The sequence below is a fragment of the Cervus elaphus genome, chromosome 4 (assembly GCF_910594005.1).
Source record: "Cervus elaphus chromosome 4, mCerEla1.1, whole genome shotgun sequence".
Taxonomy (NCBI): Eukaryota; Metazoa; Chordata; class Mammalia; order Artiodactyla; family Cervidae; genus Cervus; species Cervus elaphus.
The window spans coordinates 43,270,031-43,284,202 of record NC_057818.1 but is presented as its reverse complement, the minus strand read 5'-3'; the positions used below and the strand labels follow the sequence as shown (position 1 = coordinate 43,284,202).

Here is a 14,172-nt window from a genome sequence, read left to right as displayed (position 1 = left end):
CTTACATCCAGTCCCATTAGCCACCACACCCCCCAACCCAGGATATGCCAGTGACTTTGGAGGACTAAACTTTGGCAGGTTTTTCCAAAATCTGCAGCTTTGAGATTCCTCTCTCACCATCTTTCTACACTCTTAGGGGTTTCACTAGATTTGGCAGCCCTTCCTCGTATACTGTAATTCCAGATTACAGGACTCTTTAGTTTCATCAAAGAAGGAATTTGACTATTTTTCATTTCTCTCAATTGCTCTGAAGTAATTCTAAAAAAAAGTAAGAGAACTGACATCTTTATTCTGCCACTTTAAAATGAGAAGTAAGCAATTTTAGGGGTCTAACCACAGAGTCAGAAACAATCTACCCCAAATTGGGGAGCAAGGAAACAGTGAAATGACCAAGGGTATAAAAATGTCAAAAGGATTAAATTATATAGCTATCATTATTTACATAATAATTGTTTGTGAAAATATGTAATTATATATTGAAAAGCATATGATGATTATAAAAACTACCTATATTGAAGTCAAAGATAAGTAAAATACATATACACATACAGGATGAAGAAGAATGGAAGGGAAAATGAAAACTGTCTTCTGTTAAAGGCAATGAATACCGAGCAATGTTTTTCACTGAAAAAGTATTTGTTGTTATCACAGTATAGTTTGTGCAATTAAAAAAAATACATGTTCAAAAAACAAAAACCAACAAGACCACACAGATATTTACTTTAGTACCTACTACACACAAATAATTAAAAACACAATTAACAGCTTCCCACTTGCCATTGCTAACCATGCCCTGACCTTGAAGGCAAGCTCCGAAGGCTGCACCCTTCGGCTCTAGCTCCAACCAGACTCTTTGCAGCGGCCAGTGGTCCCCTGGCTACACCACTGCCTCACCCCTAGAGGCTGGCCCTGCTCCAAAAGAGCACTGTCTACTCAGCGCTGATGGTGTGCGGGTCACTGCGAGGGGAGCACAGCAAGTAGGAGTGTGGGCTTTAAATTCTCTTAGTTTGTTTTGTTTATAATACAGAGCAGAAGAAAAAAAACAAAAACGGTTGCATTTAAAGGACAAGTTAGAGTTAAAATAGCTTGGGCTTTGGAAACAGCCAGATTAAATAAAATATGTATAAAATGCACCTAAAACAGGGTCAAGCACATAGCAGACATTCAGTTAAGGTTATTTGAAAAAAGCTCTTATACTCTGAAAATGACTTTTTAATTAAAAAAATATGGTAGGAAAGGATACTACATACACATTTTCTAGGACCATTTAAACCAACATTTTCTCCTTTTCAGCCCTCCAGTTTCTGTTCCAGAGTTTCCCACATATTAAATACTAACATTGCTATGACCATTTAAAAAAATTACTTTGAATGCATAAACTGAATGTGTGATTAGTCTATTTTATTAACAACATCTGTACTCTCTGAATAATTACAACTAATTCAAGGTGTTCAAAAGATCAACGTATTTTCATAAAAAAGTAGCCTAGTAATTTTGATAAGTTATAACTCACAAATAAAAAAGAGGAAAACAGATTTACATGTCTCAAATATTTCCATAATCCTCCAAGATGAAAGTGATGAAAAGGAATAAATCTAGGTATAAACTCTGAAAATGAGCTTCTCCTTTGGCTAAGTAAATCACTGATCAGTAATGGCTAGAACTGTCATTGGTTTATTCACAGAAAATGTAGACATATTTGAAAATTAAAGTTCAATTTAAGTAAAATTTAAAATTTAGTTCCTCTGTTGCACTAGCCACATTTCCAGTGTCCAATCGCTACACCTGGCTGCCAGCTACTGTACTGGGCAGTGCAGGTTTAGATCATTTCCTTCAGTGCGGGGTTCTGGAGATCACTGGGTTTAGAGGGTTCAAAGATGAAAAATAAACCAAAGCCTGTAATCTGGTTTGAGAGATGATTACATTATCTGAGGACTCCTCTTGTGACATAGGGGGGAAAAGAGAGAGAGGTTGAATAGAGAGAGAGGAAAAAAAAAAAAAGCATCCAGACTCTGGCTCAGTTTTAAGCTTGAGGGGCTGGGGGTGTTGGTGATGGTGAGGGAGAAACCTGTGGGAGGATGGGCCTCTTTCACGGCTTCTCCCAGATGCCATCTGAGGCACAGCCAGAATCCAGCGTAGGGTCTCTTTCTTTTCTCACTCTACATACTCCCCAAACAATCTTGCCCACACAGCCACAAGCTGGAAACAGGAAAGTGTCTGTTTCCAACACAGATGGAATTCTTGCCTTCAGGTCCATACCCAGCTTCCTTTACTCTAGGTCTTTACTTGGATTGTTTTGAAAGTGACTCACAATGTATCCAAACTCGAACTTGTCATTCCTTGCCTTACTGACTCCTACATGATAAAGAACTTGGTTGCCCTTTGTCCCCGTTCCTGGGGGCAGCCAATGAACCCTTGAACTTCCCTGGGACAAGAGTATCTTTGTTATTCACGGTGGGCTCCTTGGCCCACATCTGATAGCTTGTGTTAACAAGTGACTCAGGGGGGACCCCTAGACAGTTTTCGCTAAGGAGATGATTCACGATGGGAATTGGTCAAGCCAGAAAGTCCAGCCATATCATCAGAGGGTTGGGGCACTGAGCCAGCAGATATCAGACCAACATCTGGGGAGTGAAGAGGGGCTGGAGTTTGAGTTCGACTTTGTGGTCAATTATTTAATTAATAATGCATACATAATAAAACCTCAGTAAAAACTCTCAACACCAGAGCTCAGGTAAGTTTTGCCGGCTGGCAATACTCTACACCTTGCTGCACGCTAACATGAAAGTCCGGAGAAGGCAGTGGCGCCCCACCCCAGGACTCTTGCCTGGAAAATCCCATGGACAGAGGAGCCTGGTGGGCTGCAGTCCGTGGGGTCGCGAAGAGTTGGACACGACTGAGCGACTTCACTTTCATGCATTGGAGAAGGAAATGGCAACCCACTCCAGTGTTCTTGCCTGGAGAATCCCAGGGACGGCGGAGCCTGGTGGGCTGCCGTCTATGGGGTCGCACAGAGTCGGACACGACTGAAGTGACTTAGCAGCTGCAGCGGCAACGTGACAGTCATGTCCTGACTCTGGGAGATGGGACAATGGAGACTCTGTGTGGGGTTCTCCCAGGCCAGCCGGATGTGCCTCCCCCTTGGGTTGGTTCTGATGCGTATCCTAGTTCTATAATAAAATTGTAATGATAAGTATAGAGCTTCCCTGAGTTCTGTGTCATTTGAGTGAATGTATGGCCTGTTGGTCAGAAGTGAGAGTAGCTGGGGGACCCCCAAAGTTGTGACTGGTGTCTGAAGTGAGGGGCTGTTTTGGGGAAGACTGTGCCATCAGCCTTGAAGAGTGGCTTAACTCCAGGTAGCTGGCCCGATGTTACTGTCCCCTCCAGACCTTCTCTCTCATGGGGCTCATGATCACAGTGAATGAAGATCCACCCATCTATCCTTCAGCTAATAGGGGAAAGGAGGTCATCACTGATGATTCTTCCTCCTCAATCGTCCTCCACACAAACGATCAATCATGACATCCTTCTGACTCTGTCTCTGTCCATTTCTCTCCAATTCCTGCCCAGCCTACAAAGCCCTACATGACTTGGCCTTCTCCTCAGGCTTCTTGATGAGGGGGTATATTAGTAAGGTCACTTATCAGGTTTAAATTAAAGAACTAGACTTACATTTTAAAATTACATCATCTCTTTCACCTGGTACCTTGCTATACAGCTCCTAGTATTTAATTTTGGCTTTATGCCCACAAAGGGGAAATTCCCTGCTTTATTCAAAATACTTGTGTTAAATAAGTTTTAAATTTCTTATCTCCAGGGAATCTATTTACAGGTACTCCATTTTAAAAAGACAAAGGTGGGTAAAATTTTTCTTGACAAGAAAAACTACCAAGTGTCATTGAAGGATAAGGATTATTATTCTTTGGTACCACGATCATTTGTAAAAATATATAGACATAGATGCTTGCTATACCTATAAGGTAATATGACAGGTTTAAAAAAATAAACATACTAGACATTATTCATAAAAATAAAACTTGTCACTCAAAGTAGTCTCCTTTGGAGACTCATTCCAATAACAGAACTGAAGCTCCAAATATTCTGGAAAACACTGGACAGTCTTTATATTCTGCATAGATGCTTTTGAATATTCTCACAGACAATAAACTTTGCTTGTGAAAGTCAATTTTACCTTCATAACCAACTAGTCATTAGAAGTCATGGTGGGAAATAAGGTCAAAGATCATGACATTTTTGGATGAAAAGCAAGTTATATTTGGATGAAAAACACTGGCAACGTGTAAGTTTCCTTTTAAGTGATATACTTGCTCTGAACCAAAGCCAAATTGAAGGATGTATAGAAATGTTTAGAGAGAGAGAAAGACAACAAGAAAACTGGTGTTTAAAGAATCACAGACCCTCCTAAAAAATCTGATGACATTTATAGCTTCCCGCAATCTTTTGCATGTACTTTTAGAAAGGTATACCACATCAAGGTCATCTATGGAGCCAGATTAAAACTCTTTGGTTTAGAACAGTTGCTTTGGCTTTCTCTCTCCCCCCCACCCCCCCTTTTTTTTTTACTATACCCAACAGAAAAAAATTATACTGTAACCCGTTTTGTATATACATATATATAGTTAAAATAAAAGTTTCACAAATGATTACCAACCTTACTATGTGACCATATTCTCTTGTATCTGATTTCATTAAGAAAAGTGTTACTCATGACCTACTACACCAATTTCACAATCTACAGTTGAAAAATACTGGTTTAGAGTAACTGATACGTAACTGGAATAAGCTAACAAAAATGGGAAAACTCATTTGACTATACAACTTCTGATGTTATTTTAAATTAACAAAAATCATTTTACTCTGCATCCAAGCACAAGAGCCTGAATTCTTTATGGCAAAATGAAACTATCTTGGTCATACATCTAAATGGCTAACTAACTACTGGAGACATTGATGGGTAAATCATACAATGTTCATACCTTAATATTAGAAAACCACAAATCATTCTCATGTAAAGTGGCCAAGTAGACAGACGTAAGAAGCCCAATGCATAGGGCAACAGTTCCGCCAATTGTAAATGACAGAATCTTCCATAATCTTCTATTGGTACAACCTTATAGAAAAAATAAAACAGATGAACAACCAAATCAGTAAAGGATTTAGCAGTTAATAGTTCTATTTCAGACTGTCAAGACTGCTAAGTTCCAGCTGCCTGTCATTAGAGTTTTCCCTGTCCCCAGCAGACAGTTAGGGGCTCCTTTCTGTGTTTCCACAGATCTTTCTTTCTATACTTTTATTATAGCTTTTCCCACCACTGTATCTAACTGTTCATTTGTCCATTTTGCCAACTAGAATGTGAACTTTGTGAAGACAAGCACACTATCTTATTCACCTTAAAACCTAGGACCCATGTTTGACTTAGTTTAGCTACTAAGTTTCTTAAATGGAAGAATAAATGTGTTATAGTTAAAATATAAACAGTCTTTTAGATGATCTACTTAAAATGTATGGTTTATTCATTAAAAGCTACCCCAAAATTTGATTAAAATTTTAAAATCCATAGAAAAAAATCCATCATTCTAAAGTTAAAGGGCGTATAAACGAGGAAACATATTTTTATAGTACATATAAGAAAGGTTAAGTATTCTTAATATAGTATTCAGTTCAGTTCAGTCAATGTAGTATACTTTCAAGGTAACAGAACAATGAATATTCCAGTAGGAAATTGATTAAGGATGTGAATAGGCAATGCACAAAAGAAAAAATGGCCAATAAAATTAATAGAAAAAAAAGTATTAAAGAAATGGAAATCAAAACAAAGAGCTATAACTTTACAATACTGGCTAATTTGATAGCTTAAAAATGTTTAGTATTCTGTTTTGGTATGTACACACACACAAAAAAAAGACATTTTAAAAACAATGCTGGTGTTAGAATAAATTGATACCGTTCTGCAATGCAACATGGCAATAGGCAATAAAAGCCACTGACATGCGTACCCTATTTGACCAATAATTCTAAATCTAGGCATACACCCTAAATAAACAGTTTTAAACAAAACATTTGGCCACAAGGATATTTATCACAGTTCAGCTTGCATAGGTAAAAGGTTAAAAGTCATCTAAATATTAAATAAGAAATTAAAGAAATTATGCTATAGTTACACAGTGACTACACACTGACAAAATTTTAAAAATACACTGACTGATGTATGTTCATATATATCATAATAAGAAAAAGACAGCAAGTTACACAACAGCATGTAGGATCTCAATTTTGCAAAACCACATCTGAATGCTTGTAGGTATATATGTAGAGGAAACAACATGCAGATTGCGAGATAATCAAAGGGCCATAAGCGGCAATCTCAGGATGAGTGGGTTTCAGGGAATATCTGTTCCTTCCTTTTTGCTTTTGTTTTTTTCTGACATAAATACTGCTTTGGTAGAATTAACAATTCTCAAAGCTATGTTTTAATTTAATGTTAGGGAAACTAAAATGGAGGAAATCTTCTTCAGGCTTCAGAAGCAGGAGAGCAGGTCTCTGACCTGCTTCTGACCTTCCTGGCCACTGCCTGGATTCTGTGCCTGCCTGCAAGTACAGAAGGTCAGGTGGCACTTTAGATAAGAACGGGAGTGTGTCCTGAAATTTTTGGGGCCCTGGAGGTCTGGCCAGTCCCCCAGGGTCTAAGAAGTCTTGTGACTCACAAGGTGAAACAAACAGCATTATAAAAGTTAAAGAAAAACCAGAGCTGCATTTTTGTGTGCAAACTGATGATGATATCAGTTTATGGCCTAGGATTATAAATGAAAGTGAAAAGTCAAAGTGAAAGTGAAAGTCACTCAGTTGTGTCCGACTCTTGTGACCCCAAGGACTGTACAATCCATGGAATTCTCCAGGCCAGAACATTGGAATGGGTAGCCTTTCCCTTCTCCAGGGGATCTTCCCAACTCAGGAATCGAACCGGGGTCTCCTGCATTGCAGGCGGATTCTCTGCCAACTGAGCTGTGAGGGAAGCCCCGGAATTATAAGTGGGAGTCCTCCAAACTGCAATCTCAAATCTTGCCTGTTGGGTGGACATACCACCCAGGATCCTTCCCCAACTGAGAGTCCAGAGATTTGCTATTAAGGAGGGACTGCCCAGCACTGTTTAAGTCTGGATGCTGGTCAGCCCAATTTGGTGATGTAGGTGCTGTTACTTTTCTCTATTGTTTCCATTTATCTTCTTTTAATGATTGTATATTGAAATTAAGTCAAATAATCCTCTATTAAATGCTGAAATTGTTTATTGTGTGTGACAAGTGTTTTCTTTTGTTGACGAATCCTTCCAACCTAAAATGAAAGTAAAACTTTTGGCAAAAATTTAAAAGGACAAACTTGAACTTGTATTTTGTATAAGATCTTCAGAGAGTACTCTGCATTATCTCAACTTGCTAACAGCCGAGTGGCATGACTGCTCAACACAGACTGTTTACTTTATAAAACTGCTCCCCCAAATTACTTTACTAGCTTTAGCTGCAGTCGACATAAACTCAGTCATACCCAAAATGGCTGACAGACATGGACTTTTTCATGACTACTTTTAAAAATCCTGACATGCTTAGTCTAAGAAAGCAACTTGGGAAGCAAAAGGTTGGCAATTAATGCCATTTGATGCATGGCTTAGCAGAAGTCTTCAACATTGTATAAACAATTTACCAAATTCTGACCACTTCCCTCCCCACCCCCCAAAAGGCAAAGAAAAAATATTCAGGAATTTGACTGAAAATAAAAAAATGTTTTGATTCATCTTTCAATACTTTAAAGAATTGAGAAACTCACCCAAGGTAAGGCTGTCTACTGTGAGCAGCATACACAAACCAGAAAAATAGGAACTAGACTAAAATCTAAACAGTGGGGAAAAGTATTACCCTGAAAGTCAAAAGATCAGGTTGGCATAATCATACTGAACAGACACCTGAGAAGCAAAGAATTCTAAGCTTAACTGTAAAATGAATATTATCAGATTGCAATCAAATCATCTGTAGAAGCCTCAGGGTAGTAGAACAAGTTTCTTCAACTATTAGGTCTCTCCAAATTTTGTTCCTGTCGGAGAGTGATTACTTCAATATGCAGACAAAAAAAAAAAAAAACAATCCAAAATGCTGCTTTAATATAAATCACATACTAGATGGCAATTTATCTTCCAACTTCACATTTTCTTCTTGTGCCGTGTAATCCTCAGAAACTTCTGCGGTTTGTATTCCTTTTCTTTGCCTGATGGATATCATGGTGTCAAAGACTCACATGCATTGTTCTTCCAACCACTCCTACAAACAACACAGAAGTAAGGCACCAGCCATGTGTGAGTACCCTCTCTAGCAAATACACCCTAGTGCTCATCTGTGTTTTAGAGACTTTACCTGAGCCATTTTCCCATGCTTACCATGCCCTCCCATTTTCCCATCCAAACCTTAACTAGCATTCAAAGCTACTCTCAAGACACAACACAAATATTTCTTTAACACAACCACATTTATAAAGCACCTGTTCTATGGCAGGCACTGCCAAGAGTTAGGAATATAGGTGAGCATCACAGACAAACCCCTGCCCTTCTTCCAGGAAGCCTTCTTTTCCTGGGATGCACCAACCCCTACTGATCCTTCCCCTTCCAGAGTTACAGCAGTCATTATGCAATTTGTCACATAATTAGGTAGATTCCTATCATTTTCTAGAGTACCATACCATGGAAATGGTACTAAGTAGAATCTGTTGATTGTTGATAGCCTGATTTTGAAGAACTGAAATACTGTTTTGTCTCAGGTATCTGGATTTTGATACCTGTGTTCCTTCAAACAATCCACTCTGGAAGCTTTAGGAGTATGTCTGGGCGGTGATGGCAGCGGGGGTGTGCCAATCAGGGCAGCTGCTCCGCCAGGGAGGAACAGTGGGAGTGTCAGCAGGGAGCAGGAGCCTGGTTTGGAAGCAGCAAGTGGGAGGCGGGGGAGGGCTGGCAGTGAGTAAGCTGGCTACCGTCCCCCAGAACATCTTGCGTCACTCCTCCGACGAATGAACAGCCTTAACTAATTATCAACTATGACCGGCCGCCGGACATGATTGTTGGGGCAGTTTATTAATTCCTAAAAGTAAACAAGTTGCTCTATTGAAAAGAACACATCATCCAACATTATGCAATACATTCATTCATTCATTGAAACAAGCAAAAAAACCTGAGAGGCAAAACAGACTTCGAGGCAAACACGGAAAATGGATAATCTGGAGCAACGAGACAGAAGAGGAGTGTCGGCAAAGTCGTACCTCCAGAGATGAGCTTATCCCCAAGTTACCTCATCCTAGAGTCATGCTCAGAAAGAGGCTCCGAGCGGAGTTGTAAAAAAATCCCACAACTGATACACTGTAACATGTTAGGACATACGGCAACACACATTTAAGTGTCAACTATGTGATAATTGCATGAACCCATGGTACAAAAGTTTCCCCACCAAATTACAAGCTACGCTATCTTAATGTTTGAAAAGGGAAATGACAGCGTTGCTTTTTTCCTCCATTGCTTAGGAGGACCAGCGCGTACTGGGCATCCGGGGCGCTGCAGGGCACGTTGTTCAGCTCACCTCCGCACCCCAACCCTACGGCACCGGCGGTCCCCGCCGGCAGCCGAGGGGCCGGAGAAGTTCAGTAACTCGCCCGGACTCACCCAGAAGTGGCTTGGCCGCCGAGGCCGGAGACCACCCGGGCCCTCCCTCCGCCCGCGTGGCCAAAGCGAGAAGTCGCCCGAGAAGGCGCCCCGCCCTCGGCAAACTTGCTCTCTCCAGAGTTGCTGCCCCCGGCCCCGCACGTCGGGTGGACAGGGGGCGACCCGTCCCAAATCGGGTGCCCCAAGACGCCACGAGGGGCGGGGCCGCGCCCCCATACTGCGCGACGGAGCGGGGCGGCCAGTGGGCTTTCGCTCTTTGCTGCTGATCCGGCCGAACACCACCAGGCAAAGGCGCAGCGCCACCCACCCGCCCGCCGGACAGTCCCGAACCGCCGAAGCCTGGCGCCCAAGCGTCCGTTCGCGCTGCCCACGGCCCGACACGCAACCACAAACCTGCAGCTTCAGCCGTCCTCGCGCGCGGCTCGGGACCAGGAAGGAAGGCTGCGGGCTGGCCGGGGGCGCCGAGGGTCGCGGGTGCGGGGCCTCACCAGGCCTGCAACGCGCCGGGGGTACGGCCTGGACCCCGCAGCCGCGGAGCCTTGTGCAGCACCCTGGAAATGGGGGGCTGGGGGGCGTCTGCCGCCCCGGGGAGGGGGCGCGCCGGGGAGGCCGGGCCACTGCGGCCGCGCCCATAGGTCCCGGGAGCCGTCCGTCAGCGCGGGCCACCGCCCCCTCGGGGGACGCCCCGCCCCGTCTCGTGCGGCTCCGGCCGGAAGGAAGCAGCGCACTTCCGGTCTCCAGAACGTCCCAGCCTGGGGGTGCAGCTACCTCCGGGGCACCCGGGACCTCGGGAAGGGGACTGGACTTGTGCTGCAGACCACAGGGCCGGAGGCCACCTTCGGCCACGCAGACGCCCGCCAACCCCGGACCAGAGCGAGGGGTGGGGCTTGGGCAGAGGGCCGAGCTGCGAGGAAGGGTGGCCTCAGGTCGGACCGCGGAGCCGTGGCACCTCTTCGTCCCCCAGGGGGAAGGTGGGCGGGCAGCAGGAAACTGTTCTTTTCGCCGGCGCCCTCTTGTCACCTTTGCTGGTCGATCCGGAGGGGCCGGTAAGGGTCCGACGAACGGAAGTACTCCGACCACTCGGACTTCTCCCAGCTTCCTGGGTGGCAGGGCCTGGCGCGCCCCTTCCCCGGTCTTGGCAAACTCCCCAGGCCCCAGCTGTCGCTGATCTGTGCTTGGAAGTCTTTTACCGACTGCCAGTGAGAGTACCTACAGAGATAATTTTGTATCTCCATAGATGCCCTTTTTAGGGGTGCGGCGGGCAGTATCTTCTTCCCAATTTTGTCTTCTAGAAAACAGTATGTTCCTCTGTCTTCTTACTCTCCTGTGTTACTCGTCTCCAAACGGGTGCCAGCCGTTTGGAGGGCTTTTACTGTTCTGTCTACGTAAATATCTTTCTTAATCACACTGCGATGAACAGTAAAGCCTTTTGTCAGCAGATTCTCAGAGCACATGTTAATTCATTTTTGTTAAGGAATGGTCCTCTGGGTCCTCCACCTGTGAAAAGGCTGCCCATCTGTTTAATTCCAGGAATTACTTCAGCCAGGTGCCTTTCCTAGTTACCCCTGTTTGATGCTTTTCTCCTCCTTTGTATGTCTGTTGCTATTAATAACAAACACATTCTGTGAGTATGGATTGAGGTAACTGCTGGGTTGTTTTAATAAACCTAAATGTCAGCTGTTTTTTCAGGTGGTATTTGTCCTATTTCAACATGATTGTTGGTGTCTTTACTTCATGGTGTGGACCTGAGAACAGCGACTGTGTATTTATAATCCGCCTTTTTCACCTTAAGATGCAGTAGTAAAATACATTTGTGTGCTTAATAAATACATATGTGAGTCGATGCCTCATTAAATAGGATTCCCCCCTTTCTTATATAGGGTTTTTTCTTATTAATAAATTTTCATGAGTCTGTTGTGAAACATGTATCTTTTGAGTAAAGGAAATACTGTTTGTTAGCAGCTGCTTGTTTTAAATATGAAATGGTTTTACTAAACAAGATAAAGCTTTGAGAGAAATAGTCACCCGCTGCACAGAGTAAGTCTTGGTATTAAATAAGTTAATTAAGAAGGAGTTCTTAATTCCGATACAGCATTTGTGGCTGTGGGGGTGATGGGTAATGAGTGGTAGACCTTATCCCCCACTGAGCTCTGGGCATGGACTGTGACCGCAGAGGTGAGCACTTCTTGTTTGTATTATGTTTTGAAGCACAGTGGACTTCGGCTTTTCCTTTGTTGGGGTCAGCAACAGTTCAGTTGTGCTGAAACAGGTCAAGTCAAAAAGTATGGTCTGGAAACCTGCGTCATCATGGGGAGCTTGTTGGAAATTATGAGATTCTCTCCACGCCTATTGAATCATAATCTGTAGGGGTCAGGGACTGAGAATCTGAAGGAAGTTCTCCATGTGAGTCTGTGTTCAGCAAAGTTTGAGACCCATAGCAGGACCTTGCTATTCAAAATGTGATCTGTGGACCAGCAGTGTTGGCATTACCTAGGACCTTAGAAATGCTGGATCTCCAGCTCTCCCCAAGACCTACTGAGTCAAAAACCTGCATTTTAATATAATCCTCAAGTTACTTGTCTGTACATCACACTGAGAAGCACTGCACCCGAAGTCATTAATTAATACTGTTCACGTCTTTCCCATAAAAGCATCTTGCCGTGGACCAGTGGGGAGAGCGCTCTACTCCACTGGCTTTTTTCTCATGCACGATGTTTGTTCATGTTTGTTCAGTTTTTAAGTTGTTTGGCTTAGTAGTGTGAACACTCTGGACCACTCCTGTTTTCTGTGGCAATAGACTCTCCTGGTATTCTTTCTTTGTCTTGTTCAGTCTGTTAGGTCATGTCCGACTTTTTGCAACCCCATGGACTGCAGCAAGCCAGGGTTCCCTGTCCTTCAGGGTCTCCCAGAGTTCGCTCAAACTCATGTCCATAGAGTCGGTGACACCGTCCAACCGTCTCATCCTCTTTCACCCCCTTCTTCTGCCCTCAATCTTTTCCACCATCAGGGACTTTTCCAATGAGTTGGATACTCATATCAGGTGGCCAAAGTATTGGAGCTTCAACTTCAGCATCAGTCCTTCCAATGAATACTCAGGGTTGATTTCTGGCATCCCGTCTCTATACATTTCTGGCATTCCTTTTCAGTCTTTTGTAAGCTCCTTTTCCTCTCTGGCTCATGTCTCCAGTTTCCAGTGATATTGTGACTCATAAGTTTTTATGTCAAGGCATAGCTCCTTACCTCCAGGTCCCATATGTTCAGTGTCTGTTGGAAATTTCCACGTGTACAAAGCACTTCAAGCTCACCTTGTTAAAAATTAAACTTTTCCTAATCCCCAAAACTACTTTTCCTCCCATGTGCCCCCATGTACCTAATTGCTGGTAACCTAGGAACCAAACTTTATTCCTCCCTGCTGTGTAACCCAAATACCTAGTCAAATACTGAGTCCCATTGGATTTATTCCTAAACATCTCAGAACTTGCCCAACTTTTCTCCCTCTTTATAGCCAGTACTGTAACCCAAGGTACCATCTTTCTGTCTGGATCATTTCAATAGCCTGCTGACAGAGTGCCTTGCCTCTGGTTCCTGGTCCCTGGCTTTGTCCACTCAATCCACTCTCCATATAATAACCAAACTGATCTTACTAAGATACAAATCTTTTGGTGGCTTACTGGCTTTCTATAAAAATCAAGCTCCTTAACAAGTTTCTAAGTACTGTCATGAATCAGGCTCCATTTACCTCTCCAGCCTCATCTCTACTTCCTGTTCATAAATTTCCAAGTTTTTATAAGTGGTCTCCTTGCCTGACTTAACTACTATTCAGCCTTCAAATTTCAGCTTAAATGATCCTTGCTGCTTGGTATTTATATACTCCCCTCTCACTGAATACAGCTGTTCTGTGTGATGCATAGGAAGTGGTGGAAGTGACACTGTGGGACTTCTGAGGCCAGGTCATAAAAGACATCCCAGTTTTAGCTTAGCATCTCTGGGACTGTTCAACTGTAGGGCCACCAGCCCCTGTGTTAAGCGGACATTCAAACAGCCTGAAGTGAAAGCCTCATGGGCAGCACCTGGCCTCTGGCCAACAACCAGCCTGCCATGTGAGCGAGCCCCGTCAGAGCAGGAGCGGCCGGGTCCGGGTCCTCCGTGCCACCCCCAAATATCTGATGATGAAAACAGTAAATGTTTATTTTTGATATAGCTGAAGCGATTTGGGGGTAGTTTTGTTACACCATGATGGCTAATCAATACAGTAAGTCATCCTCCATATGGATGTATTATCCTTTATATCATATGGATGTATTTATCATTATTTAATATTTCCCTGTAATTTGACATTTACATGGTTTCTAGCTCTATCCTATTACAAGTAATGCTATAGAGAATATCCTTTTATGATTTTTTAGGATATATTTCTAGAATTATAATTGCTAGAACTCATTTTAAATTAGGAAAAACAT

The 14,172-nt window shown here is 43.0% G+C and overlaps 1 protein-coding gene across 2 annotated transcripts in view; it reads right to left on the bottom strand.

The window, feature by feature from the left end:
- The window catches only part of DPY19L3 (dpy-19 like C-mannosyltransferase 3), a 76,916-nt gene extending 66,670 nt beyond the window's left edge, over positions 1-10,246 (bottom strand). Inside the window, exons 1-3 of one of the 2 annotated variants that reach the window (XM_043899052.1) lie at positions 10,106-10,246; positions 8,186-8,327; positions 4,998-5,131 (exon numbers count right to left, since the gene is read on the bottom strand). In XM_043899052.1, the coding sequence (XP_043754987.1) occupies positions 4,998-5,131; positions 8,186-8,288 (237 nt within the window). In that variant the 5' untranslated portion in view covers positions 8,289-8,327; positions 10,106-10,246. Of the gene's footprint in view, positions 1-4,997; positions 5,132-8,185; positions 8,328-8,838; positions 8,971-10,105 lie in introns of those variants that run through there. The other variant, XM_043899053.1, reaches the window with a different exon arrangement.
- Positions 10,247-14,172: the final 3,926 nt, after the last annotated feature.